Genomic DNA, 23,116 nt, shown 5'->3' with positions numbered 1-23,116 from the left:
ATGTCAGTTAGTGACTTAATACTGATAAAAATTACATTACCTACCCTACTCCAAGATCCAAATTCAGTACAAAATATATCTAGTTTCTATGCTACAGAAGATATGATCTGATGTTCTTGTCCTCCAACTTTCTGCATTATGAGAACCAGACACATTTCTAAAGAAATCAGGTCACAATAAGTCTTCTAAGTGGTCTAATGATGTAGCCACTGTCGGAGCATGGAAAGGATTTATGATTAAAATATTAACTGTCTTCTTGTTAATCAGGGGGTTTAGTGGATAATTTTACATCTCATGTTTTTAGGTTATTCTTAACAACAACATGGAACCGAACTGCCCTGAAATTTTGTATGAAATTGAAGAAGAATCTTCCATTTTCCCCAAACTTGTACTTGACCCAGTGGATAGTGACTACATATATCTGTCATTTGCTAACGAGGTTGGTACAATACTAGATAAAATGATTAAATGATTAACTGCTATCTTGAAGACTTTAATAAGTTTTCTGTCATTGTATAAGTAGAGCTTTTCATCTGAATTACAATCAAACCTTATTAATTATCCAAACTGCAGTTAACCAAAGCTTGTCTGCATCCCCCAAAGTTTGGCTTTAGACCTGCATAGCTCATAATAGGCTGACTTTTATGTGCTCCCATTGAGGGAGTACTCATATGATTAAAGTTAAGCATGTGATTAAGTGTTTTGCTGGATCGAGACTAAAGTGTTTGGAACCAGTCAGGATTGAACTCAAGCTGCATAGAAGACCTGCTGATGAACAGGTCTCATTAACTCTGTGGGAACAAAGCTTTGAGCCAGCAGGCTAGTTCTCTATAATGTGCGGAGTTTGGTAGCAGGCTTTGCAGTCTATACTACTGAATTATGTTAACTCGAGATATGGGTTTGAAATCCTGGCCTTATTGAAGTCAATGGCAAAACTGCCATTCATTTTGGTGGGGCAGGATTTCACCCATGACCTTTATGCCTTCCCTTAAGATAAAGTCTCTTCAGTGCCAGTGAAAATCATATTTTTACCCTAAAATCTAGCAGAACGATTACAAATTGTTATAGACACCCCTTGACTTTTAAGGGTGGAGAATCTCAAAGTGCAAAAGTTTACTGTTCTAAAAATAGGTATAGATCTTTAGAAGAAAGAGCTTGATGTTCTTTAGTCTTGTTGGAAGAGCAAATTACTATGGAGAAACATTTAAGAATAAATACCTCTCCAAAACCTTGCTTGGGGCTTAGCAAGATCTTTTATAAAAGGAGACTTCTGATCCTGAGTACAGACTTTTAAATTTATTAGTAAATTCCCCTAATGATCTGAACCCCTAATTATTTCACAGACCTTCAAATAAATTGGGTTCCATTGTATATATTTGGAATAAGAGTTGATCGAGGGTCTGAGCAAAACCACAATAAACAAAACAAACAATCTTAATGTCTGCAATACAATTTATAAGCAAATCTTTTGAATCAGGAAAATGTTTAGTATTTATAAATAATGTTCATAGTTTTCATTTAAATTATTTCATTTTGAGAATGGTTAATTGGAATATTAGAGACAAATTTTCAAATATACATGTATCCACAATAACCTGTTTTTGCACACTGAAATGGAATTTTGTATGCATGTTTCATAATTCCATGCATTTGTACCAGTTTACCCAATGCATACATGCAAATATCTACTTACATGCACAGATGCATTTTTTGCACATGCATTTTTAGATGCACATTCATTGCACCATTTAAGAATTTGATTTTGAAGAGGCACAAATCCATTCTCTGCTAAACTAGAAGATTCATCATAAACATATCCCTTTCTATTATACATAATTCGCTGTGCTACTCCAGTATTTCTCCTGTATCCACTTATGGTAGCATGGGATTTTTCAGAAGTTAGAACCTAATAGCTAGTTTTCCAGACTAAAATGTACTTTACTTTACGAGTTATCTAATGAGGAAACTTCATAGATATCCAGTGGATATCCAGTGGATATTTTTTTAAGTATATCGCTTTCTTGCTGTAGATTTGTTTAAAGGCAAAGAATAAACATTCATTTTATGAGGTTCATGAAATAAACTCAGGGCAAACTTTGTACTGATGTTAGTTTGCTGATTAGTATAAACATTAAAATACCTTTGGATCCTCTACCCCTTTTGCCCTTTTTGAGCAGAGCTAGTACTGTTCAGCATAAGTTATTGCTTTCTGTATTTTTAGGTGAGAAGAATACAGGTTGCAAACTGCAATAAATATGGTTCCTGTAAAGAATGTTTATCTGCAAAGGATCCACACTGTGGATGGTGTTCTTTAAGCAAAAGGTATTGTCTGGTAGTTTAGACTTTTAGACAAAAACATATAATTAAATGACAGGCCTAATAACATCAGCCACACTATCAGAGGCTCGTTCACCTGCACATCCACCAATGTGATATATGCCATCATGTGCCAGCAATGCCCCTCTTCCATGTACATTGGTCAAACTGGACAGTCTCTACGTAAAAGAATAAATGGACACAAATCAGATGTCAAGAATTATAACATTCATAAACCAGTCGGAGAACACTTCAATCTCGCTGGTCACGCAATCACAGACATGAAGGTCGCTATCTTAAAACAAAAAAACTTCAAATCCAGACTCCAGCGAGAAACTGCTGAATTGGAATTCATTTGCAAATTGGATACTATTAATTTAGGCTTAAATAGAGACTGGGAGTGGCTAAGTCATTATGCAAGGTAGCCTATTTCCTCTTGTTTTTTCCTACCCCCCCCCCCCAGATGTTCTGGTTTAACTTGGATTTAAACTTGGAGAGTGGTCAGTTTGGATGAGCTATTACCAGCAGGAGAGTGAGTTTGTGTGTGTATGGGGGTGGGGGGGATGTGAGAAAACCTGGATTTGTGCTGGAAATGGCCCACCTTGATTATCACGCACATTGTAGGGAGAATGGTCACTTTGGATGAGCTATTACCAGCAGGATAGTGAGTTTGTGTGTGTGGTTTTTGGGAGGGGGGTGAGGGGGTGAGAGAACCTGGATTTGTGCAGGAAATGGCCCAACTTGATTATCATGCACATTGTGTAAAGAGTTGTCACTTTGGATGGGCTATCACCAGCAGGAGAGTGAATTTGTGTGGGGGGGTGGAGGGTGAGAAAACCTGGATTTGTGCTGGAAATGGCCCAACCTGATGATCACTTTAGATAAGCTATTACCAGCAGGACAGTGGGGTGGGAGGAGGTATTGTTTCATATTCTCTGTGTATATATAAAGTCTGCTGCAGTTTCCACGGTATGCATCCGATGAAGTGAGCTGTAGCTCACGAAAGCTCATGCTCAAATAAATTGGTTAGTCTCTAAGGTGCCACAAGTACTCCTTTTCTTTTTATAATTAAATGTTAATTTCTAATAATTCAGGGCTGTATTCAGAATATACTTAGGCCTGATCTACCCTAGGAATGTATATTGGTATAGCTATGTCTCTTAGGGGTGTGAAAAATTCAGACCCCAAGAGACATAGCCAAACCAGCCTTACCCTCCCCCGTGTAGTCAGTGCTAGGATGACAGAAAAATTCTTCTGTCAACCTAGATACCACCTCTTGGGGAGGTGGATTACCATCCTACACCAACAGGAGAACCCCTTCCATTGGCGTAGGTAATGTCTGCACTGAAATGCTACAGTGGCTCAGCTGCAGCAACGCCGCTGTGCCACAGCAGTGTTTCAAGAGTAGACAAGCCCGAAGTGTGTCTCCAGATATATGGGAATTTTTATGAATCCCTCTTGCTATAAATATATGACGTTTACTGTCACATGAGAAGGGGCTCCACGCCTTCCAGGGGCTGTGTTAACCTCTGGATATTTAGGGTCTCCCTATGAAATTTATGTAGGACTGGTGAGAAGAGTGAATTCTTCTGTTTTAAAAAAACATTTGTTGTATTAAATCGTGAACAGGTATCCAGAGACCCTCTTTTTAATGCTAGGCATATTTTGTATGTGAAAATATAAATAAAGTCCTGAATCTCCTTCAGCAATTAGGGTTCATTGTATTCGAATTCTTGCCTGATTCTCTATGCAAAATATTAGGAAGATTTTCTTCTAGGTCAGTAGGGAACAACTTTCTAAGCATCTCCCATTTTTGCCATTAGTTTTGTTGCTCTGTTTGAAGCTGCATGGGCGGGTTTGGCAGACTGCTGTACATTTTAATCCCATCTGGTTTGTTTTACGTTGATGTTAACAGACTGCTGTTGAAGACCCACTTTTCTGTGTAGGCCTAGGCGGATATTGATGGAAAGTAATCTAGTATCTTTTAATTTGTTTTGTCCAAGTTGTCTTCTGCTGGCCCATAACAGACGTTCCACCAAAACTATGTTGTTAATGGAGGATAGGTCCATCAGTATGGAGGATAGATACGTCAATGGCTATTAGCCAAGATGGTCAGGGATGCAACCCCAGGCTCTGGGTGTCCTTTAATCTTTGATTGCCAGAAGTTGTGACTGGACAACAGGGAATGGATCACTCAGTATTTGCCCTGTTCTGTTCATTGCCCATGCAGCATCTGAGATGGGCCACTCTCAGAAGACAGGGTAGTGGGCTAGATGGGCCATTGGTCTAACCCAGCATAACTGTTTCTATGTTTTTATGTTATTTTGTTATTTATATTACCCTTATTGAGCTTTTCAAGTTTCAGATTTTCTATATGAGACGTTTACAGATGAGACCTACTTAACACCCACACGATTTTTCAATATTAATGGATTTGTTTTTGCAAATTGAGGATGAAAAGTGAATTTTTAGAAAAAGAGGTGGAGATGTTTTTAACAAATGTTTTTATTTAAGTTTCTACGTATACACTAAAAACAATATACTCTGTAGTACATCTTTATCATGTGCTGGAAGTACACTTGGTGTTGTCAGCAGATAAAAGGGCAGTGCACAACTTGTTCTGTGTACAATAATTTATCCTTATCTGCTCTTTACTTAATGATAAATGTTTGTCTTTGATACACTTTTCCTTTATTTGAATAAAACTTATCATCTCCTGATGTTAAAGTGATAAAATCATCAGTATTGATTGAAATGGTGCTGTTCTGATATGAAAATGTGTACATCTTGTCACACCCGTATACATGAAACAAAAAATTTTTTTTCTACTTTTTCATCAGATAAGGGCTAGTGCATACATTCCCCTTCTTTTCCCTTCAGTCTGTCAAAACTTTTAATAACAGAATAGAGCGTTTCATCTGGATCTGTATTTAATTTCCACATGTAAATCTGTGCTTAACTGAAGTATGTTGGAATGAATCCAATTGGAGGTGCTAATGTCTTTTATGCATTTCACATAGGAAAAGAATACAGCAATCTGTGTTATTTTTCTTATTGAAGAGCAGCTTAATTTTCAAATATACTGCTCATTTGCAGCTCCCCTTGACTTCAGTGGGAAATGAGTTGATCAGAACTTTTGAAATCAGGTCACATTTCTTCAGAAAGGGCTGTGATTTTGCACCATGAAACCATCATATTGCAGCAAGACAATAAAGAGATGAAGTACAGTAAACCAAAAAGGCATTTTGGTTAACACAGTGGTAAACTAGGTGAAGGTCCTTTATTGACTTTCTCATACAGTAATGAATCTGTACATCTAGATACACTGCTCATCATGATCTATGAATGAAGTGATGCACATTGTGAAAAGGGATCTTTAACAGAATAAATATTTTGCTTGCTGGTAAAGATGTGACAAATTCTCAATTCTGCATCTGTCTGTACTCAAATCCATGCATTTTGCAAATCTCATTCTGAAATTAATTACAAATACTTAAACTGGACCATGCCACCTCAACTCTGTCAAATCTGCCACCTGCTCTCAGCCATTGCCAGATTCTGTCCTTCTAAACTTGCTCCCATCTTCAAGATTCCCAGTCATTCTCATCAATTTCTTTGTGTCCTCCCAGCTCCCTCATGTACAGTGCCACTGATCCAGTCCCAGCTCTCTGCCTCCATCATGACTGAGCTCCAGATACCCTCACCTGCTTACTCCTAGTGCATAGCTCTTTCCCTCCCTAGTAATTTTCTGAATCTGAATGCTGATAGCTGCTAACTGTCTGCCAGATACCAGTAGCCACTTCTAAGTACCCAGTGGATCCAAAATAATGTGGATTTGTTAGATCCCAATTTATTATTTATACATTATGGGCTAAGGCCATGTCTCCACTAAAAACTTCTGTCATTGCAAGTTATGTCAATGTACAGTTGCCAAAGTTTCTGAGTATATTTGGCTGCTTGTGTTGGTGCTGTGTGTACTCACCAGGAGTGCTTGTGTTTATGTAGTGTGGTGCACCAGGGGTAGGTATCCCAGTGGGCCATGCACCCCCACCTGAGTCACTGCCTTTTGGGACATTTTCTCAGTGTTTTGTGGGATAGTAATGATTCCCATTTTGGGAAGCTAGGTGTCAAGTTCCCAGCATGCAAGTTTCTCCGTTCCATAGTACCTTCCATGTCCCATAATTTTTATAACATTTTTTTTAAAATGCCACAAACTTGTGTGGTACTTTTAGTCTCTGCTGTCTCTGACACAAGCAGGGAGCCCTCAGAGCTCAGCACTAGTCTCATGACTGTTGCAAATACAGAATGCTGACCTTCAGGAAGTACTGCAACAACCAAGATGAGGAAGATGATGATGTGTCTGAGGCGAGTTTGTTGATGGACGTAGCAAAAGAAAAATTCCAGGTTGTTGTTGGTGTTCATGAGCAGCTGCAGACGGTGGAGCACCACTTCTGGGCCCAAGAGACAAGCACTGACTAGTGGGATTGCATCGTAATGCAGGTATGGGATGATGAGCAGTGACTACAGAACTTTAAGATGCAAAAGGCTACGTTCCTGGATCTCTGTGCCGAGCTCGCTCCAGCCTTCCAGTGCAGGGACACCAGAATGAGAGGTGCACCAAGAGTAGAGAAGAGTGTGGTGATCATTCTCTGGAAACTTGCAATATCAGATTGCTACTGTTCAGTGAGAAATCGTTTTGGAGTTGGAAAATCCACAGTGGAGGCCATTGTTGTGCAAATGTGTGGGGCTATGCAGGACTATGATTCTTGGCAATGTGCAAGAAATAGTGGATGGATCTGAAACCATAGAATTCCTGAACTGTGGCGAGGTGATAAATGGAACTTATATCCCTATTTTGGCACCAGCCTACCTTACTAGTAAGTAGACCAACAGAAAGGGCTATTTTTCTATGCTAATGCAAGTGCTAGTGGATCACCAGGGCTGCTTCACTGAAATCAATGCAGGCTGGTAAGGGAAGGTGCATGATGCTCTCATCTTTAAGAACACAGAACGTCTGAGAGAGCTGAATTCAGGGATATTCTATCCTGACCAGCGGATTACCTTTGGTGATGTGGAAATGCCAGTAGTGTTTCTGGGGGACCTAGCCTACACCTTGTTTCCCTGCTTCATGAAGCCATACACCGGCCACCTTGACATCCCCAAGGAAAGATTTAACTACAGACTCAGTAGGTGCAGAATGATGGTGGAATGTTCTTTGGTAGATTGAAGGGTTACTGTTATTTTATTCACTAGATTAGATCTCAGCGAGGAAAACATCCCAGTGGTTATAGCTGCATGTTGTATAGGCATTATATATGTGAGGCAAAGCGAGAAAAACTGCCACCGGGACGGAGGGGCAAGGTGGAGTGGCTGTCTGCTGAGTTTGAACAACCTGACACCAGGGCTATTACAGGAGCCCAGTGTGGAGCTATGCATTTGTGGGAGTCTTTAAAGATTCCCTTTTATGGTTAGCCACATTAGTGTTCTCTCTTGCTGTCTTGAGAGAGTGTCTCTCTTCTATAGTTTAAAGTATGTATTGTTTTGGTTTTTGCCTGCTGGCATCTATTTCCTTGTGCCTGCTGCAGAATAATAAATACTGCTGTGCCTGAGGCTTTCCCTGCCACTAGAATTTGTGTGGTGCTTGCTGTACCTTTATAAATATGGCTGGGTGTTTTTCTGACACTCTCTGAATTCTGGGGTGCATGGTTTGCATTTGTAAGTACTGTTTGATTTCTTGACTGCCGCTATGCATTCTGTAATATTTCGTGTGAACTATTAAATATACTGCGATTCTCCGAAAATAGAACTTTGCTGAGTGAGCTGCTGAGTGTGTTTGTCAAGTTAGGCAACTAGGAAAGGGCATTTCAAAAAGTGGGGTTTTTCATGTGCACCTATGTGATCCCACTGAAGTCAGTGTGGTTGCAAGAGTGTATATGAGAGCTGAATTTGTCCCTTTTAGTTCAAGTGAAACCTTGTCAACCACCTTGTTAATTTCTTGCAGTAAGGTTAGAATCTTAGCATTGTCTGTGAGGGCCTCAGCAGTTTCTGGTACAACAGGAATTCAGTTTCCTGAGTTAGAGCACACAGAAAGTGGCCACTTGCTTGACTCTGTTCATGCTGTCAACATCTTGATTTTTAGGCATCTTGTGGGGGGCGGTTTCTTCAGTCTTTTATTTATTTTTCCTTTTAGGATAATTCAGTGTTTGTCTAAACATGCTTTCATGTAGTGAACCCTGAAAAATCCCATTGAATCCCCTGTCAGGATCTGTTACTTCAGGAATTTTATTAATTAAAGCCCCAAACATGCTTAATTGTAGGTTCTTGAGTAGTTCCATGTAAGTAAAATTAATCATACACGTACGTGTTTTCGGGATTGAGGCTTAATATTTTTCATTCCACATGGTTCAAACAAACCAGTTTTGAATAGTTTTGTTATTATTTGCCTCCTGGAAATGAATGCTTTATTAAAACAATTCAAAAGTTCCTGGTTGCTCCACGGTCTTCTGTCCAAACATACTTCTGTGCAGTCTGATTTACAGTGTATATTTTCTACAACAATTTGATATTAATTGAACTTCATGTGCCTACCCCTCCCACCTCTGATTTAATTTATACTTTAATACTAGCAAAATATATTTTGCTATACCTTGTCAGAGACAGGGATCTGATCCCAAAGCCCATTAGAGTCAGTGGGAAGTTAGCCAGGATGGGTAAGGAGTGGTGTCCCTAGCCTCTGTTTGTCAGAGGGTGAAGATGGATGGCAGGAGAGAGATCACTGATCATTACCTGTTAGGCTCACTCCTTCTGGGGCACCACCTGCCATTGGCCACTGTTGGTAGACAGGATACTGGGCTGGATGGACCTTTGGCCTGACCCCATATGGCCATTCTTATGTTCTTAGCCAGGACCAGACTCCAGGCCCCCTAAGACCGTCTTAACTCAGATGTGTAAGTGCATTTCTAAATAAAGTCCCATTAACTTCAGAGTACTTTGCTGAATCAGGGCCTAAATGCATAAATGGTTGTGCTGTGTATTTATTTTGAAATACTAAATACGACTAGAAGATTTGTCTGACTGTTTTCCTATAGCTTTTTATGGTAGCAGCTGGGTTCCTGTTAAAATTCAGTAAAATACTGAACAAATTAAAGCACTGCATCTGGTACTGAAGCTAGTATAAAGAAGTATTGACTAGTGAAATTTTGTGAGTGTATGTGTGGTTTTTTTTTTTTAGGTGCACTTTAAAAGGAAATTGTTCACATTCAAATAACTCAAGGGACTGGGTTAACATTTCACATGAAGCTGGTAAATGCCTGACAATCCAGATACTTCTCATTGGTAGAAACAAGGTATGTAAAAACAGTTGTACGTGTATTTGTTTGTCATTTTAAATGTGCTATTGCATCACTTACAGTAACTTTCCTCTTTTGGTCACTACAGTCCATAAACCAGCACCTATCCATCTCAAAAACTGTCAAATATAGTGGAGACTCTAACTGGGTGAATTTATAGATATGATAGATGCTCCCCTTATACCTCTTTGCTTCTCAGCCACAAGGTGGGTCATAAGGCCTTGCTTTATTGTGCTGACTCAGTACTTCATTATGCTGACCAAGGGAGTGATTTAATTATATTGTGACTTTATCACTTATGTTGTCCAGAGAGTATCTATGAAATGCACTAACTGGGTTCCAGGTTTTATAAGTCAGACAACAAGGCAGCATATGCACACAAACACAAATATAATCTTTGAGACCATGACACTGGTGTTTGCAAAGGATTGAGATGAAAATGAATAGAGAAAAAACATCACAGGATCCTAGGAATGAGAAATGGAATATATGTACAGATGGAAGCCCACAGAGAACTTAATAGGGATGAAATCATTAAGATTCTATAGAAATTGCTCTAAATGACCTACAGAATTTTATGAATATTGATATAATAATATTAATACCTAGCTCTTACACAGTGCTTTTTGTCAGTAGACCTGAATGCTTTACAAAAGAGATAAGCATTGATACCCCATGCAGGGAAACAGACGCACTGGAAGGTGAAGTGACTTGCCCAAGGTCACCAGCAGGCCAATGGTCAAAGTGGGAATAGAGCCTAAGTCTCCTGAGTCCCAGCCCAGTGCTCTATGCACTACAGAATTATTTTTAAAATTCTATAGGAGTTCAAAAAGGGTCCCCCTGTTAGCACACAAAAAAAAAAATGTACTGTGGAGTCTAGTTTTCTATAAGCATACCGATGCAGCTTTTGTTCCTTCTGTAGTAGATCTCACTTTGAGATTTTTTTTTTCTGGTGTTCAGTCTCAGTAGTCTTAATTTCATCCCTTTATATTGATATATCCTCTGTACCCCCTTAAATAATTCTTCTATCTCCTCGTTGATCACATCCTTTAAATCATTGTAGGCTGGTATCATGTCCCCCAGCTTAGTTGTTTCTTTGCCAGCCTATTCATCTTTACCTCTGTTAATCTTTCCTCATACATCAGTCACTCCAGCAGCATGACTGTTTTTGCTTCTCTTTTCTATATTCCCTCCATTTTTGTGACATATTTCTGGCAATAAGAAAAAGATTGAAATATGTTTGTGCTAAACACCATGAGGCCTAAAGCTGTTTATAGCTTATTCCGATGCCAGTGTCACTCTTACTGCTCGTGCCAACACTACAAGTGTCCCACCTGCAGTCAGCACCACCACTATCACCTGATCAATTATTCTTGACTTGAGTGGGGTAAACAATTCATAATCATTAATATGTTGGGCAAACACAGCCCCTTTGTCCTTTGGAGAATTGTCCATGAACAGTCTGCATTTTGTACTAAATTGCTCACTATCTGAGATTGTTTGGAGGTTTCTTCCAAACAGATTTCGGTTTATGGATTTGCTCATTATCTGTTCACCACAGATTGCTTTGAGTATTCACTTTTTGAGCTCTGGTTGGCCACCCAATTTGTATGATATTCATTTTGTTTCTTGATTGCTTGAGCTAACATTTATAAATTACTTGCAACCAATTTAGTACAAAACAGATTTTATGTTGTAATTAAATGAATTTTGGATATAGACCCAAAAGTTAACTTTCCATGAACATTTATACAGACAAATACAGGAACTCCTCACTTAACGTTGTAGTTATGTTCCTGAAAAATGCGACTTTAACCGAAACAATGTTAAGTGAATCCAGTTTCCGCATAAGAATTAATGTAAATGGGGGGTTAGGTTCCAGGGAAATGTTTTTCACCAGACAAAAGATTATATTATATTTATATTTATATATATATACACACACACAGTATAAGTTTTAAACAAACAATTTAATACTGCTACACAGCAATGATGATTGTGAAGCTTGGTTGTGGTGGTGAAGTCGGAGGGTAGGATATTTCCCAGGGAATGCCTTTCTGCTAAATGATGAACTAGCCCTCAAAGATTAACTCGTAGTTAATGTAGCCTCACACTCTACAAGGCAGAAGGAATGAAGGGAGGGGAGACAGCATAGCAGACAGAGACACACACCCTCTGTCTGTGTGTGTCTGTGTGTGAGAGAGAGAGAGAGAGAGAGAGATGTGCATTTCCCCTTTAAGTATGCTGATCCCTGTCTTAAATACACTGCCTTGTTAATTAGATCAGCAAGCTGAGACCCACCTCAGCTGCTGCCTCTGGGAATGTCATGTGTCCCCCCTGCTCTATGGAAGATTGGGTAAGTGGGGTGCAGGAGCAGGGGGGAGGGAGACACCCTGATATTAGCCCCCCTCTTCCCCTCCACCCCGCACAGCAAGCAGGAGGCTCTGGAGAGCAGCTCCAAGGCAGAGGGCAGGAGCAGCACATGGCAGTGGGGGAGGGACAGCTGAACTGCCAGCAATTGACAGCCTGCTGGGCAGCTGCTGCATAGGGAACTTAGGGGAGCGGGGAGCTGGTAGAGGGACTGCCGATCCACCCTAGTTCCAAGCCCCCATCAGCTAGCTGCACCAGGCTGCGCTTCCTGCAAGCAGTGAACAAAGCAGGCAGCTGCCAAAGGACGTTAGAAGGGAGCACTGCACAACTTTAAACGAGCATGTTCCCTAATTGATCAGCAATGTAACAACGTTAACTGGGATGACTTTAAGTGAGGAGTTCCTGTATTGTTGAAAAGGCAATATAAAGGAGCATAACACTGTCAAAGCAAAATTCAATTAAACAGTTATCAAAATATTCAAAAATAATTTTTCTACCTACTCGCACACCTCTGATTTTAACAAGTCAGTGCAGTAGCTCTCATCAACATCTTTTTTGTATCCTTCCCTGCTTGGAATTCCCTTTGACAGACCTCTGGTGAATCTGTCTGCTTCTGACATGGTAGTTTTTCTCTGCACTTCATATAGTTTGAACTTGTGTGAAGACAGGAAGGCAATTTAATAAATATTGCAAGTAATCAATTGTATTTTTACTTTTTTTTTTTTAGATTGTTGTGACTGCAGTTGGAGATGTTTCAGCGCTCTCCAAAAGACATTTTGTTTGTATTGTGAAAGATACAAAAACCAACCAAGTACTTTGTAAAATGGAAGAGTCACAAATCATGAACTGCTCCTGCAATCTAAATAATGCAACACTAATCAATAGGGGTATGTTTATTTAGCATCCACATATTAAATACTTATTCATTATCCTTCATAACTGATTAAAACCAACAGTGAATACATGCCCAGTGAGCATAAGGTGTAGATCAGTGGTCTCCAACCTTTTTACATACAAGATCACTTTTTGAATTTAAGATCAACCCAGGATCTGCCCTGCTCCTTCTCTGAGGCCCCGCTCTGCTCACTCCATTCCCCCCCATCCTCCGTCTCTTGCTCTTCCCTACCCTCACTCACTTTCACCAGGCTGGGGCAGGGGGTTGGGGTGCGGGAGGGGGTGCAGGCTCTGGGCTGGGGCCAGGGAGTTCAGAGTGTGGGAGTGGGCTCCAGGCTGAACCTGGGGCAGGGGGTTGGGGTGCAGGAGTGAGGGGTGCAAGCTCTGGGAGGGAGTTTGGGTGCAGGGGTCATATGGTCACATTGTACCTAATCTCATAGAATCCACTGGACATTTCATGAGTTTTACTTTTTGTTAGTGTCATTTGTGGTTTATAGATCCAAAATCCTTCAGAGATTGTCACAAATCAGTGTAACATTCTTAACTGTGGGGTGACCAGGCTGGGGCGGAGTGTTGGGGTGCAGGATGGAGTGAGGGGTGTGCGCTCTGGGAGGGAGTTTGGGTGCAGGAGGGGGCTCCGGGCTGGGGCAGGGGATTGGGGTGCAGGAGGGGGCTCTGGGCTAGGGCAGGGGGTTGGGGTGCAGGCAGGGGTGCGGGCTCTAGGAGGGAGTTTGGGTACAGGAGGGGGCTCCAGGCTGGGGGAGGGGATTGGGGTGCAGGAGGGGGTGAGGGGTGCGGGCTCTGGGAGGGAGTTTGGGTGCAGGAGAGGACTCCGGGCTCAGGCAGGGGTTTAGGGTACAGGAGGGGGTGCGAGGTGCAGGCTCCAGCCGGGAGGTGCTTACCACAGACAGCTCCCGGTCGGCTGCCTGCCTGCCTTGGCCCCACACTGCTCCGAGAAGCAGCTGGCTGCTGTCATATCTCTGCGGCTCCTGGGGGGATGGGAGCGGGTCTCTATGCACTGCCTGCGCCTGTAAGCGCTGCCCCCGCAGGGCAGGGACAGTGCTGGGGGCGGGGGCAGCACATGGAGCCGCCTCACTCACACACACACACACCCACACACACCACGGGACCACAGAGATGTGCCAGCAGCCAGCCGCTTCCAGGAGTGGCGTGGGGCAGGGAAGGCAGGCTGCCTACGTGAGCCCTGCTGCGCCACCGGCTTTTAGCGGCCGGAGATCGCTATCAACTAGCAGAGGCTCCAGGGTCAACCAGTCGATCGTGATCGACTGGTTGGTGACCACTGATGTAGATCATGCTTTGTATTGAGGTTTTTCATTTGAAAAACACTTGATTCTTATTTTGGCAAGTGATTTGAACATATTAGAGTGTGCTTGTTCATTCAAGTTTTGTTTATATGAACCCTCTACTGAACATGTTAGAGGTCCCCTTCTGAGCCAATCTGCAGAGAATTTGAGTTCTTTCAACCACCATCTGGGAAGCTTTGTCTCTTTAGCTCAACCTGTACTAGTTCAACCTTTTAGCTCTGGAAGTGCTTGGTCCAGCCCCTGCTGTGTTGTCTAAGATAGCCTCTGTCACACATACATTCATGATTATAATGTTATACCTACTTTGGGCTCAATTCTATCCTCAATGACATGGTGAAATGCCTATTGACCTCAATCTGAATTGAACTGAGGGGCAGGGTTGATTTTGTTTGTATTGTCAAATATGGTGTTTAATACCTTCTCATACAGTCACTTAACTTTTTCTTGGAAAATAGCTTTTTTGGAGACTACTGGCAAGAGATGTTGAAAACGAATGTGAATTAGTGGTTAAGAATCAAATTCTGTTCTCATGTGGGAGACCAGAATTTGGCTTTTAATACTGTTGTGCCAGTGTGAAATGAGAGAAAAAAATGGGTATGTATATCTGAATTATAGTTTAACATTAGTGAACAGTGTTTTTACAATACATTGTTTATCAACTGTAGATAACAGAAAAACTTAGGATTCAATGGTGATTGGCTGAGTGATAATCGTAAAGAATAATTTATTTGATAAATTTTACCTTTTTATGTTTGTGAATTGCCTGCAAAAAGACAGTAAACAGACTGTGAACAAATCTATTCTTTATTTCATTCATTATTCAGAGTTATTCACTGCATCATTCTGCAGTAATTCTTAGTCCATGACTTGTTCATGAGCAGTTAGTTGTGAGTATTAGAAATCTGAATCATTCTGATTGGACAGTTAGGTCATGTGGTATGTTTCCTGACTGGATGAGTGTAAGTATTAGAATCAGATTGTGAATTATTATAAATTTGGAATTCACTTTCTGGAATTCAAGGATTCCATCCCAAAGTAGCTCAGAAGGTAATCCATGACACCAGTTTCTGTTCAATTAGTAACATAATTTTTTTTCCCTATGCATTGCTTCATGGATCTGTGTGGATACATACGGAAACTGCTGGTGCCAAAGAAGAAAAGAAAGCTCTAAAACAAATGAAAGGCAAAGATGCAATTATATTAGTGAACACAAAAATAAAACGTCTTTAACTAGTACTGAGAGTTTGACAAAAAACAGTAGGTTAAGGAAATTTAAAGTAAAAGATAAAACTCTTTAGCATTAACCTTTTCTCTTTTCCTAGGTATTGTAGCCCAAAAGATACATAAAAGTATGCATAGATCTGATCCTCTTTTAATACTCCCATGTAAAGGGATAAATGAAACATCAGCTTTAATTTATGAACATTCTTGATTTTGCTCTGCACAGATGGAGTCTTGTTCCCACTGGGAGTTCCTCGCAGTGTCGGGGTCTTAAAATCTCATCCTACAGTCATTGCTCAGGCAAAACTCCCACTGGAGTCACAGGCTTCAGAGCCCTAACGGTTACTTAAATGTATTTCTTAAATGTGTGTCAACATCTTTTTATAATATTGATTGTTAAAAACAAAAGGAAAAAGCTTTTGTCATAACTGTGTGACAGCTGGGAAAATAGAGGATGACTCCAGGGCATTAAGCTGTCTGTTGTAAATACATATTAATGGACTTTTAAAAATGCGAGTAGTGTCATAAATACATTAGGAACTTCTATATGCCTATTATTGACCCATTCCCATGAGCCACGTAAGCACAGTTGTAGAATTTGTCACTTCCCCCCTCTTTTTTTATGCGGGGAGAGTCTGTTGCTTACTTTGTGTTTGTATAATGCAAAAATGGGGTCCTGAACTCAACTAGAGCTTCCAGGTGCTACTGTCATTTTACTACAGTTATGACTACTGCTACAAATCAGTTACTAATAGAACCGTGGGTGTATGTTGAAAAGTACATGCTATCTGATATTAAGTTGCCTTCATCTTGTGAGAAAGGGCCTTTGCGAGACTCCTGTGATCATCTCACCAGGGAAAATGCTTTGAAAACAGCTACTGCTCAGTGCAATCTGATGCATTCTTCTTGGGCTCAGTCCAGCTCATACTGAAATCAACAGCTGTTTTTCCACTAACAAGTTGATCAGCCAGGGATAAAAGTAATTTGTTTTTAGTATTTAAAGACGGCATAAACTCCACCAGAAGCAGCAGAATATCTTTCCTTTGCTCATTCTCTCTCCCCTCCCCCCATTCAAGCACTTATCAATAAATGGTGAATTATAACCAATTAAGTCTCTGATCATGCAGTGACTTAGGCGTGTTGTTAACTTTATGTGCTATGGACCAGATTTTTAAAGGTTTCTAAGTGCCTAAAGATGCCAATATGCCTTAGTGTGAATTTTCAAATCCTGCTAGGTGCCTATCTGCATCTTTAAACAACTAAAATACCTTTAAAAATCTGGCGTTCTGGCCCCATTGTGGCAAAGTACTTAAGCCTATGAGTAGTCCCAAAGTCAGTGTTCATCCCAGGGTTGACCCTGACCAGCTAACACACATAGGTGGGTAGGTGTAACTTGAGCTCGGGCAGTTATTGATTCTGCATGCATGTGCATGCGGGCACGCACACACACTCACAAAAATATAAGGGACTGTTGCAAAGCACACATTATAGCTTAAGTGGCAAATGTCTGGCTATGCTTTTGAGTGTGATATTCAGCTTATGAGAGGAAGATATTCTTTCATTCCATAGCTGCCAATGAATTATGGTATAGTAATTACTGGCTGAAATAATAGCAAATCAACTCATGTAGTCATAAAATATTTAAACAGGATAAAAATTGCTACTATGTAGATAGCACAATCTGTAGAAGGGTTTGAGACAGAAAGAGAAGGAAGTATTGTTTGTGAAGAGAAGCACCTTCTAGTGGTTAAAGCACAAGCCTGGAAGTTGGGAAATTCTGGTTTTGCCACAGACATGCTGTGTAATCTTGGGGAAGTCACTTACTTTCTCTGTGGGGGAGTTTCCTCATCTGTTAGCATGAAGATAATATTACTTTCCTACCTCACAGGGGTGATGCCAAGCTTAAATCATGAAAGCGTGTAAAGTGTTTTGAGAATTTTGGATGAAAGGTGCTGTAGAAAGACAAAATGTTGTTGTTGTGGTTGTTTTTATATAAAGCAAAAGTGTGTATGTGAGGGGAGAGAGAGAGAAAGGACAAACATACCAACCAGGATGCAACTTGATGTACGTTGGCTGCTAAGATTAAGTCAATGAATATTTAGTTATTTCTTATAGCAGGGTAACCAACGTACATCTAATACAGATAATCTTTTTTTCAGATATTTCAGCTGTTGAAGTGACACTCATCTCTGATTCTCGGAATTTGTCAGAAACATTTCAGTTGAAAACGTAAGTTTGTTTTCTAAATATGATGACTAAGGGCTGTGTATCTGAGGTGTTTACATGTTGTTTTTTAAAAGTATTTAAAAAGGGGGATGCACTTCAGCAGAGGTCGAGAAATCCTTTTTCCTGGCCTATATCCTCTCTTCTTTTTTGTGGCTTTATAAAGCTGCTTTCATGTGGTGTCTGTTTCAAAAACAAATGATAAAAAGAGATATTTCTTATAAGCCCCTGGCAGCTACAGGAGAGTTGTTATAACAATGCTAGCTCCCACTGAAATAATAAAGGCTGTAACCTGGAAATCAGCAGACATTTTACCTGTGTAAGGGCTGAGGACCATGCTGTACCCTCCCATGGTCTAACCTGGATGAATGGATACAGAAGACCCAGAAAAGTGTGTGAAGTTCATCTGAAGGCAGGGGTGGGAAAACTTTTTGGCCCGAGGGCCACATTGGGGTTGCAAAACTATGGATGGAAGGGTCAGGAAGGCTGTGCCTCCCCAAACAGCCTGGCCCCTGCCCCCTATCTGCCCCCTTTCACTTCCCACCCCCTGACTGTCCACCTCAGAACCCCCAATCCATCCACCACCACCCTGCTCCTTGTCCCCTGACCGCCCCCTCCTGGGACCCCACCCCCTATCCAATCCCCCGTGCTTCCTGACTGCCCCGACCCCTATCCACATCCCCGCCCCAACCACCCCCCAGGACCCTCCCCCATCCAACCCCTCCTGTTCCCTGTCCCATGACCCACCCCAAACCTCCGCCCCATCCAACTGCTCCCTGTCCCCTGACTGCCCCCGGGACCTCCTGCTCCTTATCCAACCCCCCTGCTTCCCGCCCCCTTACCATGCCGCTCAGAGGAGCAGAAGCTCTCAGCCACATGGCCCGGCCGGACCCAGCTACACAGCCGCGCTGCCCCGCAGGAGCGGCAGGCCACAACGTTGGCGGTGTGGCGAGTTGAGGCTGCGGGGGAGGGGGGACAGCAGGGGAGGGGTTAGCGTCCCCGGCCGGGAGCTCAAGGGCTGGGCAGGACGGTCCTGCGGGTCAGATGTGGCCCGCAGGCAGTAGATTGCCCACCTCTGTCTTTAGGGGTTTGCTGCTATTAAAGCAGGGATGTCATATGTTGTGATGTTAACAGCAGAAAGTAACACCTAATGAAATAATAGTAATATTGAAACCTGAGGGGCATTTATATCTACACATCCATTCTTTAGCACCATATTCTGGGCTTATTTTGCACTGAAAACTCTTACTGAGAGCAGTGGGAGTTACTCACACAGGATGTGGGCAGATTATGAACAAGATTATATTTATGACAGGGTTGCCTGCGATAGCAGGGGACTGGATTTAATGATCCAAGGAGGTCCCTTCCAGTTCTGTGTCCTGTGTTCCTATACCCCCAATCAACACTTTTCCTTTTCTGACTGTAATAAACACTGAGATAGGGAAGAGTTGCAGGGAGCCTCTCTTCTTTCTCCTTGGTGAGTAGAACATGGGACCTACTGGAGATTATAATACGGATAAGTGTTTTGCTCATTTTAATGTAGTTGAAAGATTTACAGTGTTGTTCTGCTAGGTTTGTACTTTTTGCATAACTTGAAATTTCATGTTCACAAATGTATTTCTTAACGTATTTGCTTAATCCCTATATTTGATGCAAGCTATCTGTTTTATGTATTGCCAGTTGCTCAAGATGTATCAGCACTGGTGTTTGTGCCTTGTGTGAAATAAAGCACATCTCTCCCTTTGTTGCCTGCAAGCCTGATGGTTCTGGGCAAGTTCAGGTAAAATTCTTTGGGCTATATAGAACTTAACATTTTCTGTGGCACCTTTTTTATTATTTGAGCAAATGTATGTTTCCTGTTCATTTTGATGTGACAGAATGTTTTGACTTTTTCAGGGTGATTGTCATCTGATTGACAAACAAGGGAATGTGCCAGCCACTACTGCTTCCCAAACGAACGCTACTACACAGATGTCAGAGGTTAGCTAACATTTTTAGATAGATGTAAATGATGCACAAATTGATCGGGGAAAAGCTCAGATTAAAGGAGGGAAGGTTGGAAGGAAGGCAAGGGTAATTATAAGAGAATTAATTGGTTATATAATTATTGCACAGGCTTGTTTTTCATTATTTTTATTTATATTAAATAGTGCTTAGTGGCACAAACCAGGATTTGGGCTCCATTCTGCTAGGTGTTGTACATATACATAGAAAGATATAGTACTTCCCTCAAACACCGTACAAAGTACATAGACAAAGGGTGGGTAGGAAGTATTACCAGCCCTACTTTACAAATGGAGAATGAGGCAAAGAGATTAAATGACTTGTGCAAAGTCACAGGAGGATTCTGTGGCAGAACCAGAAACTGAACTCAGATCTCTAGTGCCCTAAGTACCTTAACCACAAGACCATTCTTGCTTTCTTGATGGTTCCAAACCATCTTAAATGTTTGATAAAATTAAATAAACAGAATCAGTTGGTGCTACTCAGCTTAGCCATCAGTGGTTTGCTGATTTACTGTAGGTGTCAGAAGAGAAATAGGTATTGAAGAGGGGTTGATTGATGGATAATGGGTACACAGAAAGTTGCTACCTATTTGGTTTCTCATTTTCTGCAAGATAGCATGGCTGCTATAAATAGATGCTAAGGGGGAATATAGTATTCTTATCTCTACTTCTCCGGATATGTCCACCTAATTCCTTATACATCAAGATGAGTTACCTCTCAATCCAGCTGCTAGGCTTGATGGTGAAGTTTTTGTATGGAATAATAAGATCACTTTTGTTTTTCAAACAGAAAAATGGGACTGTAGTATGTACACTTCTGAACATTAATATTTTGGAGTTGATGTGTGCATAGAGTGTTAGCACTGCAGAGAGAACAGAGCAAACTCCTCTATGCCTCGTTTCCAAGTGCATTAATGTGGAATTGGTAAATGGTTGGAATTGTTGAAAGATGGCTTTCTCCCACATGCCTTATCTTGGAGACACAGTGATGGACAAAGCTGTTGAAGCATTAAAAAGCAATGGAAAGGCAGATATTGTTTAGACTCGATTGAAACATTAAATGGGTTTTAAAACTGCAGCTGAAATCCTGCTTTTTCTTTTATCCTAAAGTTTGGAATTTTTACTTTGGCTTTAGAACTTTAGGGTCAAACAGTGGTTGGACCGGCATAGGAGCATTAGAAAGGGGGAAAGGCCACAAGAAACCCTCTACCCATTGCCGATCCACACAGGGCACAGCCATAATTTGGCTGGGCTGCAAGGGTAGAGGCAGGATGGCCAGTACTGCTCTGAGGTCTGTATCTAGTGAGCTGAGGTAGGGGACTGTGCTTCTTTACAGCCCATGAACCAGCTGACCTATTATGGGTCAATGCTGTCTACACCTTCCAAGATGCAGCAAAAGCCTTTTACCCACGACACTTCCCTCAGCACCAGTTGAGGCATTATGCCACTCAAATCAGAGTGGGCAAGATCACCAATTGGTGTAAACTGGTGTAGCTCCATCGAAGTCAGTGGCCATGTGCTGAAGTACACCGGCTAAAGATGTGGCTAAATATCTCCAAGTCCTGCAGCTCAGTCAGCAAGCTCCCTCTCTTTGTGTATCTCTCTAGGTATTTATACTGCACTCATCAGTGTGGTAGCTGAGCGCCTTACAAAGAGTTTAAAAATATCACTCTTTCTTTCCTGTTTTCCTCCCTGTTGTTGCTGGGAGTCTCTCATTCAGCTGAGTTGAAGAAATGAGTTTTGCATGTGCAAAGTGGGGAAGTTAGCTGTGGTGTTCTGATGCAGAAGTGACTGATCTAGACATGAGGCTGACTGCTGACACATCTGTCTCTCCCACATTCACGAGATCATAGTTTCATTGTTCCAGAGAAACTCAGGTGTTGTGGGCAACCGGGGTCATGTAGAGAAGCAGTCGCCCAAGTAGCTTGGGTCAGCACTGTTCAGAGCTCTGAATATCAGCACTAAATCTTTTAATTTGATTCTGTGTTCAGTGAGGAAGCCAATGCCATTTAGCCCAGGAAAAGCATTATTTTTCAATGACACGTTAAGCATCTTTCTGTTTGATGATTTCTAGTTTTTAATAAGAAATAATTTAAATTAAGTATCCTACATGCCTTTAATGTGAGCTCCTTTTCCCTGCTGAACTTGCACCCACCTTTCTTATATGTCAGCAGTAAAATGAAACTTAGAGAAATCCTACTTTCTAATGGGGCTTGTTACTCAGTTTTGTGAATGTCCTTCTATGCTGCTTTGGCAACGTAAAGGGATCTCAATGGGGTATAAATGGCTCACTGACACTGTTCCCTGTGAAGAGGACCTCCCCAGCCAGTTTAGAGCTGGCATAAGGACTTTACACTAGCTCTGCTCCCACTTCCAGGTGTAGGACATTGATTGTTGGCATGATGTGGGTATAGCCAGCATCTACTGCTCTGTAATTATTCTCTGCTTCCCAGGTATTCAGGGTGTAAATTAAAGCATCCCTGAAGCTGCTCTAACTTGAGAGGTCAGAGAGGCCTGTGCCAAAGACCCTGAATATGGGAAGTGCCATAGCTTAAACCATCAGGGTTCTCCACTGTCCTCTGGCCATGCACAAGTTGCAGGAATAGAGTAATGGAGAATCAGGCCCTGCATTATATTTTAAGTTTAAAGTCACTGTTTAAAAGATGACTATTCTAAGTGCTTTAAAAATCCACATGCTGACTTGGATTGTCTTGAAAACTGTGCTTCATTGGACTGTGGGATAGAGTTACTGGTTCAAACTTGGGGTCATTTGAGCAAAGCATTCCTGATTTACAGACCTCCTAAAAATTATATGTTTTCAAAATCACCTGGTTTTTATAATGTTTCTTGCACACACCTGGCACTTAAGCTATGACTCTAATCCTTTGCACACTGATCTGAGCCACTCAAGATTTATCTCCGCTAGGGCACAGTACTTTCTGTCCCTTCATAGAAGCAATATTTCAAAAGCTGTTGAGGGTTAAGTTTAGAACTCCTGGTCAGCTCAAGCCTTTTGCCCTGAGACCAAAGTTTATGCTTTAAGAGCTGATATTTTGAAGTGCTCTAAAATCCCCATGCAGACTTGGATTTTACTTTAGAAGTATTGTCAAGGAAATTAGCATTTGTTGAATAGAGGGAAGATGAAAGGCTCTAGTAAGCAGCTGGGGTAATGTGACCATGACTCATGCTCTTCAGCTGTTTTCTGAATAATGGGACTGAGTGTGATCAGAGGAAAGCAAGTTGCTGGGTCATTGGGTCCAGAGGTTTCTGATACACAGTTCCCTAACATGAGCTACTCATAACATTTTCAGATTTTTATAATTTTTTTATGCAGAGCTAGTGAATACAGGGGATTAGAGCCTTGGAGGGTGGGGGTTCTGTACATTTGCTAATCATCTCCCCTGAGGGTTGT

The 23,116-nt window shown here is 41.4% G+C and overlaps 1 protein-coding gene across 1 annotated transcript in view; it reads left to right on the top strand.

Moving 5' to 3' along the window:
• PLXNC1 (plexin C1) overlaps positions 1 to 23,116 on the top strand; it is a 97,189-nt gene that overhangs the window by 14,705 nt on the left and 59,368 nt on the right. The window contains exons 3-9 of the mRNA XM_077832247.1: positions 305 to 439; positions 2,222 to 2,322; positions 9,548 to 9,662; positions 12,763 to 12,922; positions 17,635 to 17,704; positions 19,379 to 19,478; positions 19,595 to 19,678. Coding sequence (XP_077688373.1) covers positions 305 to 439; positions 2,222 to 2,322; positions 9,548 to 9,662; positions 12,763 to 12,922; positions 17,635 to 17,704; positions 19,379 to 19,478; positions 19,595 to 19,678 — 765 coding nt within the window. The remainder of the gene's footprint in view (positions 1 to 304; positions 440 to 2,221; positions 2,323 to 9,547; positions 9,663 to 12,762; positions 12,923 to 17,634; positions 17,705 to 19,378; positions 19,479 to 19,594; positions 19,679 to 23,116) is intronic.

This window comes from Eretmochelys imbricata, chromosome 1 (genome assembly GCF_965152235.1).
Source record: "Eretmochelys imbricata isolate rEreImb1 chromosome 1, rEreImb1.hap1, whole genome shotgun sequence".
In the NCBI taxonomy this organism is placed as follows: Eukaryota; Metazoa; Chordata; order Testudines; family Cheloniidae; genus Eretmochelys; species Eretmochelys imbricata.
This window is presented reverse-complemented; position numbering and strand designations above follow the sequence as displayed.